The sequence below is a fragment of the Pezoporus flaviventris genome, unplaced genomic scaffold, assembly GCF_033815535.1.
Source record: "Pezoporus flaviventris isolate CSIRO_AGI_PZ_B2104156 unplaced genomic scaffold, CSIRO_AGI_Pfla_v1 ptg000023l, whole genome shotgun sequence".
Lineage (NCBI taxonomy): Eukaryota > Metazoa > Chordata > Aves > Psittaciformes > Psittacidae > Pezoporus > Pezoporus flaviventris.
Genome location: NW_026892571.1, coordinates 10,316,276 through 10,342,651, shown reverse-complemented (window position 1 = coordinate 10,342,651; position 26,376 = coordinate 10,316,276). Strand labels below are relative to the sequence as shown.

Here is a 26,376-nt window from a genome sequence, read left to right as displayed (position 1 = left end):
TTTCATTCCATGCCTGTCTTCCCATTGTGTGTGAACACTTGCTGCTGCATCTTCCTGACCCAGAGTTCCTTTTGCCAACTGGCAGACTGCTCCCTTCCTGTGGCCTCAGCGGGGCAGCAGGGCTGCCAAATCAGTGGTTTTCTCAGCGTCTGTATTTATGGAATAGGCTTCCACCCTGCTAATACAAATACACATGCTTTGTGTGGCACAATTTTTTCCACTTCTCCCAACAGCACATTGCCAGGACTTTGATTTCAAATGCAAATTCAGCTCAGATCCCTTTAAGAATCTACTGAGAAAAATCAATGTCACCCAAAACCTATGAGTGGTCTGCAGATCTGGAAAATTCAGCTATTTTAGCTGCACACTGTTCATCCTCCTTTCCACATGTGTGGACTACCAGCCAGCCACTATCTTTGTATTTATCACTTGGAACAAACATCTCAGCTTTTCACATCTTCAACTGTCTAGTTAAAAATAGACCAGATTCTAGCTTTCAGCCTGTGCCTCATCACGCTGTTTGTTTTGTATTCAAATGTCAGCTTCTCCAGCTCAGAACTTGCATTGTTTCCTGAATTTTATTGTTTCAGTTTTACTTTAGCCAAGCATGCACCACCATCTATTTACCTTGACTATCATTTTAAAATAAGGTAGGTTTTGGTGGTAGCAAGCCTACAGCTTATGCCAAGGAGAAGAAAGAAGCCAACAGGACACTGCTGGATGCATATTTAGTGATTCCCTGCAAAAACAAAACTCCTTCTACTGCTGGAGATTTGCTCTTCTATGAGAATTCTTTGCAGTGGAGTTAAAAAACAAAGTACTCGCATGATTCAACATAATTCAGGCAAGGCATATTGCTTATTAAGTGCTACATTATCTTGATCAAATGCAAATTGTGAATACACCTGAAATATGAATCTTAACACTGTTAACAGGGATTTTTACCTGGAAAGTATGCTAATTCCGACAACAGCTACAGTCAAACCTTGTTAATTAGACCCTCAGCAGTAGCACAAACAATTATTGTATCTCCTTCTTTTTCACAGAATGTTTAATAAGAGTCGCTGGAGTGAGGTATTTTATTAGAATGGGGTTACTTTACAGAAGACACTGGGGACCATTTATTAGTGTAACTAGGAATCATTATAAAAAACAAAACTCACCGCTTCTGGTAAATGGAAGCGATGCATTGTGCCTTCAGCTTTTGCTTACTTGTAAAATTTCATCGTTTACAATGGCTCTCACAGTTAATTATGGAAGCAATAACACAGTGCAGCAGAGAGATAAAATGGCCAGCTGCCATTTTAACACACCTGCATTTCATATTAATGAACCTGCATATCTCAGATTGTTTTACAAACCATACTTGTGGGAATCGCTTTATCCACACCAGTCGTAAGGAGAGGCATATCTTCCCATTTCTCCATGCTGCACATAAAAATATTTAGCAGACTAAAAACTAAGTTTGTGACATAAGAGCCTCAGCCTCCCCGTGAGAGATTTTCAAATCACTGAGAAGATCCACAGACTTCATAATCAAAACCCAAACCGAGGAGAGTGAAACCCTTGTCTTGGAAGAACTTCATGTTACAGTACTTAAATAGAGATTGACAATCCCAAATAAAGCTATGGGGAAAAATCGAAGAGGCAAAATGCGCACTGAAGATAACATGGGAATTAAACAACCTTATTTCCTGGAAAGATTTTTATCAAGTGGATACAGCAAAAGGCAGGCAAGGACTTCAGTTTCTCCGATTTCACTTTTCCACACACATGTGCAAGTTGCTGGTACTTAACAATGACATCCCTTGTTTCCATATCAGAAATAGTAAAACTTTATCAAATTTTAGGTTGCAGAGACTATGATCTTAAATGTTACTACTGCTGTTCCAGGAAATGTGCAGTTAGACCTTACATGAACACACAGATGACGAAGTTCAGTCCTACCTACAATAAACCTCCAGATATTGTCTCTCAGATCCTGGGAGAACATAAAAAGCAAAAATCACTAAATCACCCCCAGCATTCACCAGTAATGTAGATCTTCTGAGACCATCTGTCCCAGCATGGAAAGCCCACGTTTTCATAGCCTCTCCTCAGAAATCTAACACGATCTCAGGCCAAAGTGTGCCTGCAGGCTAACATAGTCACCAATGCGTCTGTCTGCATATACAAGACAGTCCATTTCACTGCAGTATAAATACCACTGAACATACTCATTCCTCAGCAGTAAGCCCACTTTGTAATGGCACTAGGGTCTTTGCAGAACTGTTCCAGATACTTAATATTTACCCTCTCCCTGCCCCCAGAGATGTGAGGATGCTGCCAGAAAAGGAACAGAGCAGGGTTTCTGTCTCCAAGGATTGCTAGCTCTTCTGGGAAAACGGAAGCAGTTACTGCTTTGTTCTTCTATCACATTCCTCTGAAGACATCCCCCTGTAAAAGCAACACTTGAGCAAATTTTCTTGCTACGGACTGAAGAGCTGATTCCATCACTGTGTACAGAGCAACATCTGCCTGTGAACAGCTGGCCTTGCTGGAGCAGAGCTGGGGGCTACTGCCTGCTGCTTACAATGAGAATGCTCCTCGGAACCCTAAAAAAATCACATCTTACTCACTAAAAGAAAATTCAGAAACACTTGGCACGAATGTACTCCATACACAAACCAGTGCTGGGCATGTGCTTAAAGCGACAAGCACTGTCTTGAAAAATGACACTTGGCTAAATTGACAACTTAATGCTTTCACATGCATAGCAAGGCATAAATGATCACTAAGCAAACTGATCCTGGTTCATGAGTCAGCAGCAGTGTGAGATCACGACTTAGATTGAGCAAACATTTTCTCAGCCTTTGGGTTGGAGAAGTTTGGAGGAGACTTTATTTTAATGCATTGCTCTATGTGTGAATTGCTGCCCCTCCACAGGTTACAAAACTGTGTTAGGAGCTGCACTCAGCATGTGTCAACTGCACCTACACCATCAGTCTGCCGTTTAAGTATTTAAGTAAAAGCAATGTTCTTTACTCACACAAAAAGCCAAGCAACATAAGCTGCTATACAGTTTTGGAATAAAAAAATGCCGCATAGCTAAGAGTGATAAAAACAAGTCCATTTTAAACATTAAGATTAATGCAAGACCAAAAATGTGCTCTCACAGTTTCACTTTACCTGCATCGTGGGTTTAATCTCAGCTTTCATGACTCACCAAAATTAAAATTTCAGCAAGAAAAACACAATCCAACACAGACCTTATGTATTTCCATATTGTATATAATACCAGGAGGACTGAGAACTTTTGACTGGCAAATTTTGTGAAGGAACCTTAACAGAATAGTTACGGTTTCTGAAGCACCCTATACAAGGTGACTGAGGGAGCTTCCCGTAGCGATACATTCAAATAAATTAACATTTGTTATGAAACTATCTCTCTGAAAAGCTCTACAAAAAGTCAGCAAATTGCAGTTCCTGTGCCCTGAAAACAGGTGATATCTGATGGCATTAATCAGAGCATCTAGTTTCAGAAAGACTTTCTCCCCATCTTAAATGGGGAGCTCAGTAATATCTTTAGAGCTCTGATTCAACCCCCTTCAATTTCTGACTGTAAAGACAGCTGCAAGTATATTCTTATCCCAGAGGCTGTTTTTCATACTGACAGACTGAATCAGCTTATTTTACACAGAGGAAGAGATGTCAGTTTTTTTTTCCTCATCTATCCTTTCTGAGGCTATTATTTGTCCTAGATTTCCTGTAGGCATGCAATGTTCATTTTGGACCATGGCTGAGCAGGCTTTCAGAGCACTGAATAAACAGCAGCTGGAGCATCAGGACAGACAGTAGAAGCTGTCCAACAACAACCTGACATCTAAGAGACTCTCTTTCAACTATACCTTACCCTTTAAATCTGTACTGGATGGGTTATATCGATCTCCACCCAAAGTGGGTTTCTTCACTGATGTGGAATGTAACAGTTCATATAGTGAAAGTAGCACCCAAGAGAAAGCTGGTGGCTGACTGTGCTTGACGAACAGTTTGTGCCGAAAGAAAAGAGTTGAGATTCACACACTGAGGAAAATCTGAAATTCCACCCAGCAGGCATACCTCCATCTTCTGGTGTCTGCCTGCAGTATTTATTTATAGTTTTAGGACAAACTGAAACCCGAAAGGGATCTGTTGTATCATCTTTCCTAGAAAGTTACTTCTCAGCAATTCAGAGAGCAGCCAAGGCCATCACTACCAAGAGTGATCATTTTCAGTTTCAGACAGTCCAGACTTTTGGCATTTGATCTTACTGAGCTGAATTTTTTAGACTCTCTGTAACAAAATGTCATTTATTAAACATTCACAAAGTATTCTGCAATCTTCGGAAAATTTTATACTGAATATCCACATCTCAGCTGTAAATTAGATGCTGTATCCCGATGAGCAACTCCAAGTTCATAGCATTTTAAATTTAAATCAATTAGGGAGCGCCATATTTGTGAAGGGCATCAGTGATTCCACCACCATGGCATGAAAACACTTAAACCCTCCATGTACCAGGACCAAATTTCAAGACTACCACACTTGTTAAAAAACATTATCAGATAAACAACTGATAAGCACAGGCTTTCAGAAAGACCATTTGCACTTGAAAACGATGTCAAGACCTTATTAGCACATTGAGAGGGGCTGAACTACACCTGTTTCCAAACACCACCAATGCAGAGGACACAGAGATAAGCTTCCCTTGCCAGCCAAGTCACATGCTAAAACTGGTCAACAGTCTGGTGCTGTTTGGCTGGCACAAAACCCAACACTGAGCAGTTCATTAAGCAGTGGTCAGACAACCCATCTCTATTTTTGATCCAAGGAACACCAGCATTTTCTGCTTATTTTTAAACGGCCATTTTAAGGGATTGGAACTATCTGCATGGAGTCACCCGTGAAACTTTTAATTCGTGTTAAAAACTAGTTTCTAAAGGCATTAGCTTCTAAGTTTGCACCAGTTTCTAAATTTGCATCATCTGAAGCCAAAGGCAATTGAAGTGATTAGCATCCTGCAGAATTTATCCCATCATAGCTCAGTTCTGTTTGATCTGCATTTCCTGAAGCACCCACAGAAAATAATGATACTCTACAGCCACTTAACATTTGCAACAACATTCGTTAGATGATGGCACAAGATGTTAGCGCTCAGACATCAACAGCAAAGTGCTGGTCAGCACAGTGAGCACAGGCTGATTCCTGCAGCAATACTGTGTTTTGGGCAGCAGTTTTCTCTCACAAGGTACATGTGTATATTCCAACTCACAGTTCCACTTAGCAGAGCACCTTCCAGACAAATCCAAATTCTACTTCACTGAAGCTTACCTGCTTGCACCAAGGTAACTAAATGAAGAAAAGTTTACAGAATTCCTACCTAGTGAGGATTCAAAACTCTCTGAATTCTTTCTGCACGGGTCTTGTTGAATAGTCCTTGGAAGGGCAGATACATACGTGTCTAATACTTCACAAGACTTTTTAGACATTTTAAGTTTGGGTATTTTGAATTAAGGGCTGATAGCAGCAAGCTCTTTAAAATGTCAGACTTCTTCCTTCTGTTAGTATCAGATTACAGCCATGAGACAATCAGAAAAGAATCCTTGTCTGTCCACGCCTTGCTTGGCTCTACTCTGGCCCTAGTCTAGTTATCTTCTTGGCCCAGCTGCACAGTGCTTTCTGACTTAGATGATGCAGGACTTACATGTGCATACTTAGTGGTATTCTTCTCACTGAACATGTCACCTGCCCGGTTCACTTGATTTCACAGCTGTGCACTGGTTTTCATCTTTGTCCCTACAAATTAGCTGCAGAGAGCACTGAGAAGGAACAAGTGATCCAACTACAACTCTTCGGCTAAGCTGATGTGCTTAAGGCTGTGCAAAAAATAGAAATGGTAGTGCTGAAACTGCTGAAAGGCTTTTCCAAAGCTACACAGGATTTCTAACAAGAACCAAACTCACAGAATTAAGTAGTTAGCATTCAACGGGCCCTAAGGACAACACCTGGACACAAGCAGTAAAAAAAGTGGCTCTCACAGCCTGACTGAACAGAGAGAAGTTCTACAGTCCTCTGAACATTGTCCTGTCCATTTCTGCAGCATTGCACATTGATTTTGTACCAACTGGATGCAGGGTACTCGGCATCCCTCAAGTGGTTATACCCTTCCTCACACACTCCCTACAAAACCATGCTCAACATCTGGACCAGAGCAAGACAGCAGAACTTAGTCTAAAGCACTTTACACATCATACAGCCAGACGTGCGCCGTACACTTCATCACAATCACTTCCCTGAGCCCCATGAGCTTCAGCCACAAAGGAACACATTTCTACAGCAAGCTTTAAATAAAAAGGTTAAGAAGAAACATTGAGTTAAAAGTTTTATTCATTCAACATCTCACATTACAAATATTTAAAAATTATATGCATACTGGTATAAATAGTCATTTGCAAACTATTTAATAACATTAATTTTCACTAGCACTTCAACAAATGAACTCTTTAAAAAAAGTAACTTGTGTTATATAACTTAGAGTAGAACATACAAAAATATGAACTTAAACGTGAAAATGACTTTAATAAAAAATGAATTACCCTTATTTAAAATGCTATAATAAATACTACAACCTCCCCATACACAGTAAAAACTATATGGAAATTCAGCCAAGTAGTACAATTAACTGACATACTTAAATAACTTTTCCTTCTGATAATATGAGCAATACATTGGGGGAAAAACATATTAGGGATTAGTAAAAACTAGACACCCACTTGCTAAAAGTTTCACTTCCAAAAAATATAACAAAAAAATCTGATGAAAATTATAAAAACTAATTATACTTTAAAATTTAAAAATATAAAAAATAAAACAGTTGAATACAATATTGTCCCAATTCTTACAATGCTATCACAGTAGCTTTAAAATAAGATAATAAAATAAAGCAAATGACCAAAACCTTTTATTCCATTTTTTTTAAAAATAATCTCAAATTTACATTAGTAGAAAGATTGATTTCTGATTCTTTTCTTTAGAAACACCAGCAAGAAAGAGGATTTACTAGAACAGTAGAAAATGACATTTTTAAATGTCTGCAATTAAAAACAAAGAATTACACTGCAAAGATCTTCCAGAAGTCTGAAATAGGTATTGCACATAACTTGAAGTTAACTTGCCACAATTCATCACATTCAAGTTTTAAATCACCTTTTAACAGAAGGTTTTAACTCTTCAAAAACACAAGGGGTGAATTATCAAGTCTTTCCAACAGTATCCTTAGAAAAACGCTAAATTCATTCACTGCAAGTTTTAAATTTGCATTCTGCAGAGGTCTGTGTATGGAGAAGTATATACTATACCAAAAAGCACGGGGCAGTGGGGTTCCTTTACATATAAAATAATCAGAAACACTTTATTTTACATTGCAAAAATAACCATGTAATTACTCTGTAACTACATTGTAAGTACATGGCCGGTGCCATGCTAGTGTGATAAAACTACATGCGTATTAACCCCTTTGCAAATTGAAGTGATACCCTAAAACTGGTAACCTAATTACATGTTAATTATGTTTGGAGCTACATGGTAACCCCAACTACAAATCCCATGTAATCAGAAGGACATGTATTCACTAGTTAAGTACAGAGTAATGTATATAATTGTTTATGCCCTGTAAATCGAAGTGTAACCAAATAATCTGTAAACACGCTTGTCACACAATCACAAGTGAATATTAGTAGAATAACAATTTCTTACATTAGTCATGCATACTAACATTACATGCCTGCCACCTAGCAGGCTCTCTTTTTTCTTTAAATATAATTTAAAAGAGCAGACACATTTCTGCATCAAACACCTAACATCAATTTGTTATTAATAATAAAAATGGCTAAACATTCACCAAAAACGTCTGCATTTGTGTATAATCTTTAAAAACTTAGTAAGAAGCGGTAGACAATTCTGATGTTTCTTTACTTTTAAATTTCTACACTATATTTATGCATTTAAATTTCATGGGTCTAAAGACAGTGTCATTTGTCACTTTCATGCTTTTTCTTCTTTAATTCTCAACTTTACATATACTATTTTTCTTAAATTATACGTACACCAAATACCTGGTGCTGGGCTAAGATGTTTAAGCAACATGCTTTCTTTTCTCTGCAGATTCTAAAATAGCATTGCCAGTGCACAACATCCATAATTCAAAATGTATGCAGAGCACTGAAATGTATAAAAAGCAGAATATAAGAAAATAAAATTTATTAAAATTATTTATATTAAAAAATGAAGTATATGAAGATCTCTCAGTAATAAAAGTACAAAAAGCTACTCTTTGCAATATGAAAAATTGAGGTATTGCATAAAGAGATATCCCGTCAGTGAAAAGTGTGCCTAAAAATGCTCACTGTTGGAAAAACAAGATATACAAAAGTAGTGCATAACAAATATACATTATGTGCATGACAAAATAAGTTAGCTACAAAAACACTGTACCGAAATTCAGCAGGTCATGTACAAAGGGAAAATTATTATTCAAAGCTAGTTCTCAAACAGTGTTATTTCTTGTAATGGTAACCCATCTCACCTGTTTACTGGGTAGGATCGGCACAATAGCACACCCCAAGCCACCTACAAGCATTAAAAAAATTAAAGGAACATTCCAACTATAATTATGTACTTCAGAGAAAAAAAAGTCCCTGACAATCTACACAAGAGCACTCTGCATTTGCATTACTGTTGTCAATATTTTCAGGGATTTCATTAAAAGCAGCTCCCTTTCTATACTTGACTAGTAGACAGCAAATGTCTCCATTTTGACCTTTGGAACTTGGTAAGGTATAGTTCATTAAAGCCTGTATTGAAAATAAAAACTGCTTCTCATAAAGATAATCTGGGCTGGGGAAACGGGATGAGGGGGGCCGGCAAAGGCTTTTAACTGAGCAGATGTTTTCCAAGCAGTGCTGAGGCAAGTCTTTGGTTTGAGAGATTCTATGATGGTACCATGCCACTTGGGCACTTCAGAAGATTGCCACTGAATGTGTTTGTTTGCACACTGCTAAATAATCATTTGAGAAGTTGGCCAGGGCATTAGTTCAAAAAGTAATAAAAAATAAATTTTCAGAACTACTCCTTCATTCAACTATTTCAAACTAAACCCCTGCACCCACTCTTGACCATTCAATTAACATGTACTGTGTTAATGCTTCTCAAGGTAGAACTTATTTATAATAAAGCAGGCATTAACTTAGCAATGTTGGCACTTCAAATACCTGTGTTTCTTTTTTTCTCCATATTAAGTTCTGAAGAGGTGGAATCATAGGATTCTTTCTACAGGAAGAGTAAGAAAGGCATATGCGCACTTGCACCATTTCATGCACAAACTCAGAAAACAGTGCAAACCAAGACTTGGAAACTACTTAGGTTCATGCCTTCTGTTACAACTAAGCTAGAGGGTATTTAAAACTAACTTTACATCCGAGATGGGAAACAAATAAGCAGCCAATTTTAATTTGTGTGACAGAATGGAATATCAAAACTTCAGAAAAATCAGTGATATCCTTGAGGTATTTTTAGGTTTTCTATTTTTTCACGTCAAAATGGAGAGCAAAGGCTGGCCCCTGATGAATCTTAGTAGATTAGGATATAGAGTTATATATAGCCATCAAAAATAAAATCTATATATTTATCCTTCAGGAGAGGAAATGCCAGTTAACTAGTTGTCATTACTCTAGCTTTGGTAGGATTTCTAGGGCTGTCACCAGACAATTGAGTTCTCTTAAAGAAAAAAAAGTGCACTCCCCCCTCAGTAGTAACTTTACTCAACTTTTACATTCAGGAATTCTTAAAATGTAATAATTTTTGATGAAAATATAGTAAGCTCTGCCTATCTCATTAGTAATTTGGATGTGGGTGGTAGTCAGAGGCACAGTCAGATACATACTGAGCTAGAATTTCAGCCTCAAAACCCTTAACAGATTAAATAAAGAAAAAAAAAATCATTGTTATAATGCTGCTTCAACTTTGCTCATGCATTTTTGTTGCTTTAAACATGCTCTTTCCCGTTGGTAGGTAAATGCTAACTTCATCTGTTGCTGGAAAAATCCGAAGTCGAAACAAAAAGAGAGGCAAAAACAGGCTTCCCTGGGGGAAAAGTGTCAGAACAGACTGATAGTGTTATTGTTACACGGTTATTTTAATAAAAGTATTCTTATGTACTTTATTAACAATAATTTAATTAAAAAACCAAAATACTCTATTGTTTCAATTCTCTTTTCTTAATATTTTTCTCTCCTCTAAGAAAATGTTGCATGAAATTAAGTGTTCTCTTGGTAGTAAAGACAAGAGAATGCAACTCACTTGCAACGTTATCAATACGAAAAGGAGTTCCCAATACAGTTTTCAATGACAAGATTCTACAAAATACCCATATTATAGGTCATTCTTTCATTATACTATTGTTAAATTACAGACTACTACAAAAGGGCATGCTATCTTGAATAAGAGAAGGGGTAGGGAGGGGTAGGGACAATCAGGATAACAGAAGAGTGCACTTAATTTGAGGCCTGCATATGAGCACTGCAGTGATCATCTAGTTCCAGCGGAATGAAATATGTCTTGGGCGATCTCCTCCCTCCTTCACCAGGGGCTTGTGGAATTCCCTGCCAGCGCGTGAATGGATAGCAGCCCAGCAATATTCACAGTAATACTGCAGACAGGTAACATTAGCACAGAAAAATGGAGCAAATTTTCCACCACAACGGGCCCCCTGACATTCATCACAAAGCTGATCATCCAAGACATATGGCTTAACTTCCACCTGTATTCAGAAAATGAGAAGAAAGTTTATAATTCTTAATGACAATGCAGATAATGACAATTCCACACTATTTACTGTCTGTGTTCTAGCAGGACTGTGATCACAGTTCTGTAGGAGGACATATCACACTTGAGAATTTTCCCTCTCATTACACATGATCATCACCATTAAACAACCAAAACTACAGCACTTGAGAATAATCCTGCTCCCACCGTCCTCCCTGATTCTTAAAACAAAAAACAGAAACCAATGCTGATCATCATACTGCCACTTATTTACAGAAAGGACCAATCAACCTATTGTTACAGAACTGATACACAGACTCACATCAAAACCCTGGGCATTTCTTTGCAAGTATGGCGATGCACAATTAAGCTCCTGCTTTTTCAGTTAGGAATGTAAACTGTTTACACAACACCAACTGCAGATTAAATATGCATGTGGTCTGCAAATTTCAATCTCTGAATTTCCAGCTTAAAGAAAAAAAAAAGTCATTTATTACCTTAATAAACAGCACACTTATGGTTTCTTTTTATGTGGCTTAGTCTCCTCAGCAAAAGGAAACCCACCTAATCTTGACGGGATCAAATGAGCAGCTGAAGATGGGACCAGCGCCCACCTACGCTGCTGGCATTAATGGCCAGATGATGAGCAGTAATTCAGTACAGCAGACAAGAAAGGAGAGGAAAAATCTCTTCAAGTTCTTAACTGATCATGACTCACAGGAACTTACCAGCTGGTGCTCCAACCATACATCTACACTGCAACATCTGCAGGATACTAGCTTTTAATCTAGGAATTTGCATACCAAAACCAAGCCTGCTGTACTGTCAGCTACAACCACTGCTCACAGCACTCCAGAGCGCTTTCTCTGTGACAGCTTTAAAGCAAAGCTTACTGCTTGCAGTATCCAAGCTGGCTACAGTACAGCTCGTTTAGACATGCCTACATGTTTAAATCACAACTGCAGCACTGTTATCCCCTAAAGGCTCAGATTCACCTCCAAACCAGTAATCACCTCCATTCCCTAGCTCCACAGAACTATGAAAGGTCTGTGTGACACATCAGAAGCACAATACCAAGCTTCATGTTAAAAAACACAAGTACAAGTTCCTCTTCTAGAAGTGCTTATGGGCGTTCTCTGAAGCTCATTTAATCATGTTTTCACAGACATTTCCAAATACCCAGACTGCAAGTTGTATCTCCACTGTTCAACCTGCATCTGGCTTAGGGACGCTCCTTTCTGTATCCCACAGCCTCAGAGGTATGCCAGGCCAGCTCATTCAACTAAGGACACTCACAGGCTCCTGTGATTTTAAACTTACCCAATTTTATCAAAGTTCAGCCAGAGCACTGAAGTTGTTCGATGTCATGCTCACAGTACATATAAACTACTTGGAGACAGTACAGCAGCCTTTTTCTTTTTTAAATCAATTTTTCTCCTCCTCCACTGCTGGAGTTGTGTTTTTCAAACACCCTCCTCCATGCCAGCTCAGAGAAATGGATTTGTAAATGAGCAGAGGCAGACATATATTCCTAACACTAACATTCTGCTTTCATCACCTAGTTTTCTATCTAGTTTAAGGCTGGATATTTATTGATGAGTGTCTTCTGTAAGTGCTAAGAGGAGAATCTATAAGAATGCTATGCAGGGCTCCTTAATGTGGCAATTCTGCTGCTCTATTATGTTTACTCAGACACATTCACAGGCTGAACTATAGCACAGGTAATTATACCTCTGCTTGCTTTAGCCTGTTACTGCAGCACTGGGTTTTGTGCAAGATATTAGTCAGAGTCCTCAGCGCATTTATTCAGCGTGTGCTGAAATGCGTGTGCCAAATACGGCCTGCAACTGTTACTTGTGCTAGGTACAGAAGGATTTCCCAGCTACAGAGAAAAAACTTGAATTACAGAAACTTCATCAGGCATGCTTAGGGTGGCAGCACTCATCAGCTCTGCAGTGATGGGTGCAGCAGGGCGCAGAGCATTTAATTTACATTATCTCTTTGCAGGGCACACCCTTCAGCAGCACCCCCTTGCCTAATTTTACAGGAAATCCCTTCTTGGTACTACTTTTAGTTTTATTTTTGCAGAAAAACTTTATTAGAAAAATTATTAATAGTAACTTATTAATAAAAAGTAGTATTGCCACTGTTGTACTTTTATTTCCCTCATGCACCCAACCCCTCCTACAATGAATCCCCCTAAGCACTTACCTCCCCACATTTCTTCTGAACTTCACACAAAATGGGGAAATGAGTTGGAAGGAGAGAAGGAAGGGGAAATAGATTGCAAAATCTTTGCTAGAGTTCACAAGTACTTACTCAAATTTGTAGTCCCACCAGCTTCAATAGACCTATTCACCCAAGTGTCTGCTTATGCAAGCAGAAGTTGCACAAGGGCGGCCCAAATTATTTGTTCAAAGCTGTACAGAACTTATTTCAGAGCCAAGATGAGAACAAAGACATTCCAATTCACAGGCCCACAGTCAAATTGTTGTTACAATTTTTCTACCAAAGCTTTATAGCCAAAGCAGAAGGGAAATGATAATCAGCTAGGTTTGGGGATTTTCCTCTGTAGTAATTACAAAATTAAGATTAATAATGACAATCACGGAAGAGAAATCCAGAGACAAAGCATGAATTACAATGGCAGATTTAAGGATCTGAGTTTCTCCAAACTGTGGGCCAAAGATCACTGTTACTGGCAAAGTCACATTTTATATAAATGAGAGTGCAGAGTGAAGCAAGCTGCAGATCCATTTGGCATATTCTTTAATTTATGATAATAAAGGAATAAAATAACCAGACACAGCCTTTGCGTAAGCCACAGAACATGACTGTGAAGCTGTAATGCGCACTAATGAGTTAACGATGCATTACTATGATGCTCTTTAAGAAAACTCAGCACACAATGTTTAACAGATTCTGCCCATTCTCAAAAGATGCAGAACAGGAGTAGAACTGCTCCATCCTTGGCTGATACCTTACTCCCTCACGTTATACAAACACTACAAGTGCAAATACTTGCAGCGGGAGTATATGATGAGCACAGTATTCTTATAACAGGGCAAGGCAGCTGACATGCTTCCCATTACGCTAAGCAATTTCAGCAAGTCGGCTTCACAGGTGCCTCCCACATTCCAGAAGTACCACTCCTTCATTTTTATTCTGTGCTGTATCTAAGTGGCACAATCCAGGCCTAAGTATGCAATTATCTGACATAACATTTACAGTCTTCACAATGACACACATTTACATGGAAAAGCATTTCTAGAGAAAGCACTGAACAAAAGTAGGACATGCTTGAAGACCTTACCCGTTTATCTATCTCTCCATGCTGCAGCTGAACAAAGCGAGCACTGATAGCAGCTATGTAACTCTGTTGATTAGAAAACGCAACCCGCCCAGCTCCTTTTGGGTACTTCAGCTCAGGGTCTGTGTCAATTCCAGCATAGCACACCCCTCCATACAGCCGATCCATTATCATTGCAAGTTCCACTAAACCAGAAAGGAAAATCAAACAGGGGTGTAGGCTTGGTAATTTTTAGTAAAAGCATCAAGTAACAGTCCAGTTGTATTCATGTCCCCCACTGTAAGTGTCAAGAACACTTAATACTTCCCTTGCTGAAATAACTTGTTTCCCCCACTGCTCCCCAAATCAGACTGCATATTCAACATGCCCAGCGCTGCGGAACACGCAGTGTACCTGCTCGTAAAGGCCGAGGAACACCACCAACAAAAATGGTTTTTCGTGGGTCAAGAGGCTGTGAACCATCCATAACAAAATCACTATCACTAAGGTTCCAAGGCCGGATCTGAACCTATGGACAAAAAGCCTTTTTTTTTTAACCATTCACAATTCAAAGTATCTCAGTAATATAAATTAAAACAGTATCCTACAAAGAAGAAAACTTCCTAAACGGATGTGCTTTCCAAACTTGTTTTCTACTCGTTCAGCAATCATTTCTTGAAATGAGATGGTAATAAGCTCTGTTAAGACAGACTACTTGATCATGCTGAATTTCACCACTTCCTTGTTACCCAAATTTCTGGGGAAAAAAAAACTTGCCCTCTACTTACACATTTTCTTAATCATGACTGAACTGTCCTGTATGAACTACACTGGCGTATTCATATCTACGCTACTTGCGTTGTTCTAGCCAAGTGTGAGCACTAGACTAGCGTTATCTCAATGCAACAGACTCCAGTGCACGAAGTGGTGTGTTTATTTACTGTGCAAAACTAGCTGCTTTATATTTGCCTACAGCTGGCCAAATTTAAGCTACAGGTATAGAGCAGGTCTCTCCAACTGTTAACAGACTTGCATCAGCCCCAAAACCATTCATACTTATAATTTACAGTTCAATGTCACGTGATGGATTTGTCTCTGTCAAAACATGTTACATACATTACTCAGGCAATATGAATTCTGTATTTTAATCAATAATAAGCATAAAATACTTGTAATAAATGTATTTCCAGACATCAGCAATGCCGAAATTCAGCAACCCTTTTTCTAACAGAGGTATGAATTGTAATTAGACTAAAAAATTTCATCATGTCTAGCTTAAAAATAACTTGGTCTTCTCTTTGAGAACTTAATTTGACATCTTAAAGGAATTTAAACATTAGCAATCTGAAGACAGAAAAGAAGGAAAAAAGGCATTTGAAAAGAACAATTTCTGATTATTCTGCAGGCCCTGACAATTCTACCTACCGGTTTGTCTTTGATAGTGGGGCTGGAAACACAAAGATAGAGCTTTCCATCTTCTTCAATACATGCATCAATCAGTGCCTGTACAGAGCTTTCATCTTGGAAGAGCAAAAATGCATATCCTACAAAAAGGAAAACAAGCACGTAACTTATTCTGTCTATTTGCCTATAGGATAATAATTGAACCCAGAATTACGCTTGACACCATGTCATCATGCGACCATACAGTAAGGCACAAAATTTAAGGTGCCCTCACACATTTCCAACCCAGCCTCCTGCAAGTCCTCTGCAGAGACATGAGGAAAAGCCTGCTCGGCTCTTTCTCCCATTCCCTTTGAAAAGCATAAACCAGCAGGATGGACTGAACAAAAGCCACAGCTGTGGACACAAACCTGCCATGTTGGTTGCTAATATAAGGCACAAATCCTTCCAAACTTCTGTGGAGGTCATTTAGTCCCTTGAAAGACTAGTCTTGACTATTATTACAAAAATTAAGAACAACACGGGGAGTAAAAGGACATCAGAATAAGGTAAAAACCTTATAAGGAATAAGGAATTGTTCTTGTGGTGCTGAACAACTGCAAAGCAACATTCTAAATTGCACCATTTCATAACAACCCCAAGGATTCAACTTTTTTTCTCCTAAACACTGAGTCATTGTCACAAAAAGTTTGTCTAAAATGAAGTCTTATCAAGAAAAATTATTCTAAAATGCTCATATATTACTGGTTATCAGATATTTACCTTTAGGAGGAAAATAGGATTTGCTCTCTGCCTTGTGCGGCCAGTCTACAATCAAAGGTCCAAAGCGACGAAAACTAGCAGTGATCTCATCTGTGAGGAGAGAAAGGAAAAGGCACAAACTGAATTAAAATAAATTGTATGGAAGACATTTGAAGAACACTTGATTTTGGGTAGCTTCATCCTATAAATTAACACTCTGTGACCAGCAGACGTTCAGCAGCTCATAGCAATGCTTACTAGCTGATGGGGCATTTTTATGACAAGTCAGAACACAAATTAGAAAACACAACAGGTCAAAGATCAAGGTTTTCTTTCTACCAAGTATTACAAATAACTCATAACCCACTAATTCACAGAAATGGAGTCACTGTATCTCTACAGCTAATGCCAAACCCAGCTTCAACTATTCTCTCACAAGAAGTTGAGAGACAATTTGCTGATTTGCTAGTAAGCAATCTGCTCTGTCAGTATCTTATAATTGCAGAAACAGTGGGAAAAAAAAGAATGGCCTATCACAAGACACAGCCATGCCTGTTCATATCACATGCTAGTACCACATGCTCAAACACAATGTGACCTTGACCTCAAACTAACATAGAACAAACTTGCAGGACAGTTACATAATTTTGTAGGAAAGATGGCAAGAACATATTACTGCATCAAGAAGAAATTCTTGCATCTATTTCAATTTTGCCTCTGCCCTCCAATTGCTGGCATAAATTTGCGTATGCTAGTCCCATAGAAGTCTCCTAGCTGTAATTCTGTTCTTGGAATTGAGTGAGCATTCTTTTCCTTCTCTACACATACATGTGAACTGTTACTAGCTGAAATTCTCTGGGCAAGAACTTTTCATTAAGAAATTGAAACAAAAGAACAAACTTCACATTGTGAAGCAGCACCTATATTGGTACAGTGCTCAGCTGTACTCTGTTCCTGGTGTTAACAGAGCTTTCAATGCTAGGATGCTGTTGGGGGTTCCTAATACGCAACTTAGAAGACTTTCCCAATCCTCAAATTCAGTTAGAAATCTGAAAAGGTGTTGCTAAGTATGTCTTTTTTGGTTTGCTTACACTCTCTGATGGCATTGCTAATGTGACAGCAACTGACAATCCACCATACTGACTTACTATGCTACAGAAACTTCAGAAAACTGCTAGCAATACTTTTCCTACTAGTGGCTTCTAGTGCCTATACAGTGATTGCAGCATAGCTATAAGCTTCAAGAGGTGATGTTGGTTGTATTTGCCCCATATACTGTAGGAGTCAGTTAAATGTGTGGTAACATATGTTTTTGTTATTCAAAGCAGAACAATAGCCTAAACTAGCTTGAATTATCTCACGTTTGCCATGGACCGAAGGTGCTAGTATCAGAAGATCCATTTACATATCAAAACCTTTCCACAGAGTTTGGAAAACAATCATTCAGGAGTTAACAAAGAAAAGGTTTCACACCAGTTTTGTCAAGAGGCCAGAAGAAGCTTTTCTGCAGAAGATTTTCTGGGCATACCTTCATCAATATCTGGTGGCAGTCCCCCAACAAAGACTTTACGGGAATACCGTTCCACTCTTTCTCCATTCTGATGGGAGAAGCAGTGAGGTGATCCTAAACCACTGTGAAGAGTCTGATCCCCACGTCCATCATCCAAGAACCCGTCTTCCATTGGAAACAGTGAAGACTGACCTGAAGAGGGGGTTAAAAAAAAAAAAAGGAAAAAAACATACTAACAGAACAAAGCACACACTGCTTAAGTAATACTTTAAAATGCACTAGTTGCCGCATTAGAACTGTTTGCAATCTTCCTTTTCAATGAACAGTTATGTTCCCAATTTCATATGACCCTTCTAGTTTTCATCGTCACTCAGTAACTCAAACGCATTATTTCAGAGAAAAGGTTGCTACTTGCTTCATAACTGCACTACAACTAATGAAGATTTGAAACAAAACAGTATTTCTATTGATTGCTCAAGTTGAGCATTTTCTATAACATTTCATGTTTCCAATTACATTTCTTTTAATAAGGTGTAAGAATAGAAGAGGATATAAGCCTTTTTCTTCCCTGGGACTTTCCCAACAGCAGACATCACTAAAACTTAAACTGTACATGTAATTTTCCAGTGAACAGCTTCTCACAATAGGCAGATACAATTTCACGGTGAAGATGGGAAAACAAGAATTCTAACAGCTAAATGTATTACACATTTAAATTACCTGGTATCAAAACATATCATAAACCACCCACTTGCTATTAACAAAAATAATCTGATAAAACCAGACAGATCCACTGTAATTTACTGCAAATGTAGACTGAAAACTAGGCAATACTGGGTCATTCCTAGAAGCAAGTTTACTTAGATGTTACAACAGAGTTTCGTTAATGGACTCACTCTAAGCCAAAATGTTGTAAGCATACTTCCCCTCACAACCCAATAGTCTCCTATGATAATCCTTTATCATACATTTCCTTAATAATATTTTAAATAATTTTTGATTTATAAATGCAACTGTACAATATAATAAAGAGCACACAAGCTGATCTCTTCCATTAATTCACACTTTGGTTACAGCATTCAGCATCTAGACAACAAACTGAACAGACTTCTACTCATTTAAGGAGCATTTTTGGAATAAATAAATATATATAGGGAAAGTAAGCAAGTAACTGAGGTGTGCTACAAGTTTTAGGATACATTTCCTTTTGTCTATGATGTGATACACTATGTTTGCTTTTTCAGCATTCACTACAATCTATCAGAGTAATGCACTGGCAAGGTTAATTTATCCTGCTCTTGCTTCCTTCCTTTGAAATAAATTGATAAAAAGATAAAATCTAGAAAACAGAAAATTGGATCCATTCCAATATCCAGACATTTTCCATGAAAACAAAACAAACAAACAAACAAAAAAAAACAAAAAAAACACCCAAAATCAAGCAGCTAACAAGTTGAATCCCCCCCCACCAAAACGATAAAATCCATAGTCCATATCATTTATGCAAATAAAAAAAAGGAAGGCTTGGTCAGCTTGCTTTGTTTGAAATTTCAACAATCTTTATACACCTTTAATTAAAATTAAAATCAACTATAATCGGGCCTATTTCTGTAGCGAGGCAAACCTGGTTCCTACCATGATCAACATATCGTAATATAGACTTAAATGTCATTTTGGTTTCCCCTACTGAACTGATGCCCATGTCTTTTGTTACATCTCTTTAAGACCCCAATCCTGCAGGTATTGTTGGAAGGGAGCAATTCTCCACACCTAAGCAGCCTTTTCAGGTTCACCAGCATTACCACTGCTGTTAGATGATTCAACATGCATGCTTGCAGGATCTCGTTCTTTAACCTAGCAGGCCAGAAAATATATTCACTAGAGTCTATGCTTCATCAAGAAAACCAACATCACCCAAAAGAACCAAAATAAACTCCAGCATTGACATTCATAACATACACACAAACACAACGCAGCCCTCCAGTGTAACAAATCACATAGATGATGTCCACTGTAAAGATTGTAATCATTGCAGCCTCAATAGTGTTACTGTGGAGTACTACCTAATTCAGTTGAAATGTTTATTTATAGCATGCAAACTATGACAATGTATGTGAAACTGATCCTTTATAATCTTAAACTTTTGGAGTTTGCCCTCTAGTAACAACTTAATGTTATTTCTCCCATGAGACATTGTCAACATTAGAAAATTAAATAGGAATATTGTTACCTCGCCTTCTCCCATATGTCCTTGCTGCATGTTAAATGAGAAAGAAAACAGCCTTTCAATCATTGTTATAAGGACCAAAAGACCTTGTTTTATTGCCTTTATACTAACTCCGTGATTCTCAAGCCTTTTCATACTTCAGGTCATTTAAAATGGTGTTCACAAGCTGACCTCCCCACCACCCACAGAACCATGCCATCCTCGAACCATCTCTGCTACTGATAAAACACATGGATGACAAAGTATACACATACAGTCGAAGAGACTTTTTTAAAAACAATTTTAGTTCTTAACTTGCACATTTATTTTTCAATCTATTCCTTAACCGTCTGCTGGGCATAGAAGTAAATGGATCTTTTCTCATGCACCAGGCCTCCTGACTCATTCTGCAAGGCACCACACTCTGCCAAGTTCAAGCATTCTCTTAACACTGATCTTCCCCTGAACCATAGGAAAAGCCCTAACATAAGGACTATTGTCTTACTTTCTGCTTTGAAATTAGGCTGCTATAAAAGCTTTGCACAACGCACAAAATCCTTGGTGAAATTATTACTGGCAAATTAATTAGCCAAAAAAACTTAAAAGTCAAGGAGAAAAAGTCTGGGCCACCAAAACTGCCTTTCAGCCCTCCTGCAATCTGTGTACGACAGTAGATTCTCTCATGCTAACTTAGTACACTTTGCTGTAACTATTCAACAGCTACCCACTGCTTCTGACTTTTCGTTTTCCAAAACAAATGAGTTCTACCACTGAAAAACACATTTTTCTTTGATGGCTTCCAGAACCCATTGTCAGAATATGTCCAAGCTTTCTAGTCAACCTTGCACATTCTTTCTCTTTTAATCTCATTAAAATCTGTGTCTGAAAGCAGGCCAACTGTTTTCAAAACTTGGGTTCTCCTGGCAAGTGCTATGAGAAACTCTGCGCATATCGTGCATTTTATTTTGCTTCCTCATTCAAAACTGAGACTGACAATTGGCTTAAGCATTTCAACATTAGTAAACCACAAGAAGAAAGGAGTAATTTCCTCTTTCAAAATAAATATTATATCAATCCAATTTGCTTAATGATTATTTAACATCTACACATCCATTTTATTCTCTATCTTTTGCTGATAGAGATACTTACAATTAACACCAAGAATACAAAATAACAAAGCCCTAGTCTTCAGACTGGAGCATATGAACTTGAGTTTTCACACAGGCACTGGCTATATGGGAGAATATTAACAGCCAAAGGCCTTTACAATAATTTTTCCAGGGTAATTTTGATTTGTAAATTTGAGATGCACATACAGTCCTCAAAGTACAAAGTTTTAAAGAACTTGTCTCACACAAAGCAATCAGCAAATCTCACTGCACTTCTGACAAAGCCCAGAAGCCTTTGCAGGCATGGTTTAGAAAACATTAAGCATTTCAAAAACAGCTCTCCCTATAAAGCCATAAAAAACTTGCTTGTGGTTTCTAAATTACTAACAAAACCACACAAACGCCTTCACTTGGTATACCCATTCTTGGCAACAAAGCATGCAGCACAGATACGGTTCCCACTGCAGATCTGTGACCACAATTTAGGTCAGCAGGCTCCTCACTGCTTTGCCACCTGTGTCACCCAAGGCAATAGGATTTTTCTCCTTTACCAGTGCAGAAAATGACAAAAAAAGCTCAGCCACCAGCTAGGAAGTATTTTGAGTGCCAAATACTACAGAAGAGGTTTTGAGAACTAAATACTAAGATTTTTTTTTCTTCCTAATTTGCTTGTTTTTCTGCATTTGCTTCATCTAACCCACAAAATACCAACATTTGACATTTCAAAACATTTCTCAGAAGCCACAGTTTATAAACTACCCCAGTACAGCACAGATACAAACTTTCTCTGCTCACTGAATTCAGAGCTCATCACACACCATTAATTTCACACAATGTAATACACAACATGGAAACTAAAGAATGTTCTTTTGGCAGGCCAGAAGGACAGCTGACTGTGACTTACCAATCCTGTCTCTGGCTTTCATACTTTCATATTAAGAGACATCTTTGCTATAGAAGTACCCCAGCTAAGCTGCAACATAAATGTAGTCTTAAGGTAACTGTTATGTTACAGAACCTAAAGAACACAAAGAGTTTATGCAATCAGTTCAACAGCTCACTAATAACCTATGGAGAGAGATTTCCCAATAAAATCAGTCTGAAATTTAAAATGCTGTTAGCAGCTGCTTCAATTATTTTGTCACCTCAGCCCTCCCTGCAACACTCGTTTCAATGGTAAAAAAAAAAATCCATACAGAAAGCTAATGATCTGCAAAAATCTGCTGCTTTTGCTGTCTTTCATTTTAAGGAACGTAGTGAATAAGCAACCCACTCAAATTCTTGTGCCTTCTCTTCATTTGAGACATATAATGGGCTCCTGGCCATCTCCCTCTCTCTGTTTTAAAAAATCACATCTTTTGTGCTCAACATAGCTCCAATTAAATGTGTTGAGCTTTCTTCCTCTATAGGAAGCATCAAAAAGACTGTCAGCACATTGTGTAAATCACATGTGCCATTCTATAAAGTACACAGTTCCCAATGACAATGATACTCTGCTGGAGAAGCAGGAAAAATGTATGCAGGAGTCCTAAACCACTCAAAACCCAAACTTACAAGAAGCTTGTCCTGGAAATGCTCTTTAACTGTTCTTGCTGCTTTCCAGTTTGCAGGATGGTAGCAGCAATTTCAGGTGTATTTTGTGCCATTAACTGTGGAAGATTTACATAAAAAGGTCAGCTCAAGAGCAGACTGTTTAAAGGGACCAGCAAGCAAGAAGATCTGTATCTCCAGTGAATGTCATTCCAGCTTTCTAAGACCACATTACAACTAGGAGAATTATAAGAGCATCCATAGTTAATAGAAACATCACAGAACCCTGGAATGGACAGAGGAACAGAATGCTCAAAGTTAAATTACAGTTGTACCTCCATTCTCACTACCTTACTATAGTTGTTTTTTGGCACACAAACCTAGATTGGCGTAATACCTGTCCAGTTCTGTACCTAATTCATGTCTTTACTCCAAGAGCTCCTCAAGACAGGGATTCTGGTCTTTACCTTGGCACAGAGGTGAATATAACAACATACTGCCATCTTTTATATTAGTCATGGATATGTTCTCATGTATTTCCTCTCAAAGACCAAACCAAACCAGCTTCATCAGTGAGGTTCCACAGTAGCCAGTTTCTTATGGTGGAAGGCAAATACAATCAATACACAAACACAGAAACTGTTTACTCTGACGATAGTAATTTTCTTCTCATAAACACAAGACAGGAGGTAATTTGGTGCTAGTTTGTCTTCTATTTCACTTAGAAGAACTTAACTTTTAGAGATGTGAAGTACCAAGATTTCACAGGTTTATTTCTAAATGTGAGCTAGATATCCTTGAATCTATTACAGGAAACATGTATGCTTTCATGAGTTTTATTTATAAGTTATAAAAAAATAATAGAAGTACAATCTGGTTTTGCCATTCCAACAGCAAAACCAGTAAAACTATTCTAAATTATTCTGCACTAAACCATATTTTGTAACTGTAGCAAGACTGACAATGCTGTGCACAAGGCCATTAAAATACTACCTTTTTCCCCATACTATTCCCTGAGGGCCAGCAGGGTTGATTATAACTCCAGAGTTAGATTTTATCATCACTTCATGTTTCACAATGTACTGCAAATGGAATGCATGGACCAAGTGTTTCTACCACAGGTAACAGTATATTTCACAAGAAGTCCTGTAAGGTCATCACTAGTGAAGAATCTGATTGTATCCTTAACCAAATCAAAAGCAGAAAAATTAAAATGATAAAGAACATCTATAACCAAACCTACCTTTGGTTAAATTATATCTGTGCATGGAGGAGCAACTCAGAAACCAAGGCAGGTATTTTCAGAGAAGTATATATATACTTTCTCAAATTACAACATAGACTTTCTCAAATTACAACATAGAAATTGTATTTACCTATATGTATTGTACACAAAGGTATTACTTCCTATTTAATAGAGCCTTAAAACTTAAGTCTTATATGGCATTTTCCACAGGAAAGCATATAGCACCATAAAATGTTGCATGACAGGCAAAGAAAGTAGTATTTTATGCATTCCTTGATTTTAGTTCTAAAATACTGAGGACAAAAGGATCAGGCTACAGTTCCATGATTGCTAAGATAAGACACGTCCATGTGTGCAAAACGTTTGCCCATTTCAAGCACATAATCCTATTTCTGCTAAATTATCCCCAGCACATGATACGTTGACTGTGGAACAACAGTCACTGCACGGCAGAATGGCAGATATGTGATACCTGATCCAGGATAAATTCTGCCAATACAGAATAAATTGATCAAAATTTAAAGCATTCAAATAGTATTTTCTTAATCTAAAATAATCTTACAAAATTAAACACCTCTATATACACATCTGGAGAATGTGTATTTGTCACACTTTTAGCAATGTCAAAGTCAGCGTGAAAACAGAAAAGCAGACTACATTTGGCTGCACAGTAAAATCAAGGATTAACACATTTGGAAGTACTGATTCTGCAAAATTAAGCCACAGAGATGCAAAAATCTGCATTTTTTCCTCCTATTTTAAAAGCAGCACAATGTTAAAAAAAAAGTCTACTTATGAGAAATATAGCGCTAGTTTGTGTTCAAAATGTCCAAACAAATGCTGAAAAACAAGAGTACTATTGTAAATGGAAGTATTATGCTTTATTTCAAATAAAACCAGATGCCTGAAGACAAGTATTTACCCATTCCTTCTGTCGAGAACACTAACAAAATGCAGTTTCTGGTATTCTGTAGCATTTGAGTGCAGATCTGACTAGAATCTGTCATTTTAAATTCTAGGTCACCGCCACAAACTACAGCCAACATATAAAAAACTAATTAGGTTTCTTTGGTTTCTTCTAAAAACCCTGAGGAGAATCTATGTATAAAAGCCTTTTAGCTCTGGCTCTTCTGATGGTAACTGTGTTTTACCTGTGATTATGTTGAATTAATTGGGTTCACATGGTAAAAACGTACACCCTACACATTGCACAAAGCAGATTATCAGCATAACAACTTCTAATAGTTTGATTGTTGACAACTTCATACATCAAACAACCAGGGAGGACAGAGGGGGAAAGAAGCTGAGAAACAGTGAAAGCGAAAGCTACTGTTTCCAAGGCTTGTGCAATGAGCTCCAGGTTCTTAGGGCTTTAATCTGCCCAAAGCAAAACTGCCTACCTGAAGAGACTACGCGGTTATACGCAGAAAATGCAGTAATGGTTCTCATTTCAATGCACTGCACAAACCCAGCTGTAGCGGCACCACTGTACAACCAGGGCAGAAAGGCAAACGTGCTTCCAGCTCAGCCAGCCCAGCAACGGTTCAAATCTACGTATGTGAGAAGCTCAAGCTTAACCTTCCAGATTGGGAAACAGAGACAAAAAGTCCCAGACCCGCTTCCAGCGAGCTGTTTAAGCCCGAGACTGAAGGGGAAACAGAAAAAAAGGGGGAAAAAAAAAAAGGCTACCTATGAAAAGACTGCAGTTTAGTTTGTGTGAGAGCTTTAAAAACCACCACCATCATTATTCCTTCCCTGCTGATGCTCTCAGGTAGTCTGCCTGGCACACTAACACAGTGCCAGGCAGACTGAACCCCAAGAGATGCTCTTTCATACATTTCAGCAGCCACTTAACTACCTGTGAAAGGTGACAAACCAAACCCAGCCTCACTCCTTTGAAAAACACAGAAGCTTCAAAGCTGACTTTGAAGTATTCTTCGCTATCAAACAGAATACAGAGAAATCTCCTAAACAAAGCCGCTATAGAACCTAAACATAGCCATAGCTTTATCTACAAGGTATCAGTACTTCTTCCGTAATTCCAATGATGTTACACTGGCTCACTGCAAATCCACTGAAGTGGAACCCTTCAAAATCATACCTATTTGAATATAACTCTTTTTCCTCCTCTAGGAACCCCCACAGGTCAGAGGTAAGAAACCAAAAGCAGAAGAGCAAATAACGAAGCACAACCCTCTGCTGGAGAACGGATGTTAGTTGGAATTATACGTGTATTTTGGAAAAGCGGGCACCCTACTGCTGGTGGCATGGAGTTTTACTTGACGCTAATGTATGACCAGTGGAGAATAGACAGAAGTTACAAAAACATTCAGCCTTTTCCATCAATACATCTTCCAGTTTATGCTATGGGATAATTGGCAGCATTGATCTTTTGAACACTTAAACTATTACTATATTAATTTTAAAAATAAAAAAAGAAAGGCAGAGTTTGCAACTGGGAGAAGGAAAAACATGACACAGCTTTACATGCGAAGAGCAGAT

General features: G+C 38.1%; 1 protein-coding gene across 6 annotated transcripts in view; it reads right to left on the bottom strand.

The window, feature by feature from the left end:
- Window positions 1-6,387: 6,387 nt before the first annotated feature.
- The window catches only part of CPEB4 (cytoplasmic polyadenylation element binding protein 4), a 43,112-nt gene continuing 23,123 nt past the window's right edge, over window positions 6,388-26,376 (bottom strand). For 3 of the 6 annotated variants that reach the window (XM_061456676.1, XM_061456679.1, XM_061456678.1), the window contains exons 3-9: window positions 20,014-20,037; window positions 17,802-17,975; window positions 16,295-16,384; window positions 15,554-15,672; window positions 14,543-14,657; window positions 14,153-14,334; window positions 6,388-10,834 (exon numbers count right to left, since the gene is read on the bottom strand). In XM_061456676.1, the coding sequence (XP_061312660.1) occupies window positions 10,607-10,834; window positions 14,153-14,334; window positions 14,543-14,657; window positions 15,554-15,672; window positions 16,295-16,384; window positions 17,802-17,975; window positions 20,014-20,037 (932 nt within the window). In that variant the 3' untranslated portion in view covers window positions 6,388-10,606. The remainder of the gene's footprint in view (window positions 10,835-14,152; window positions 14,335-14,542; window positions 14,658-15,553; window positions 15,673-16,294; window positions 16,385-17,801; window positions 17,976-20,013; window positions 20,038-26,376) is intronic. The other 3 variants (XM_061456677.1, XM_061456681.1, XM_061456682.1) reach the window with 1 other exon arrangement.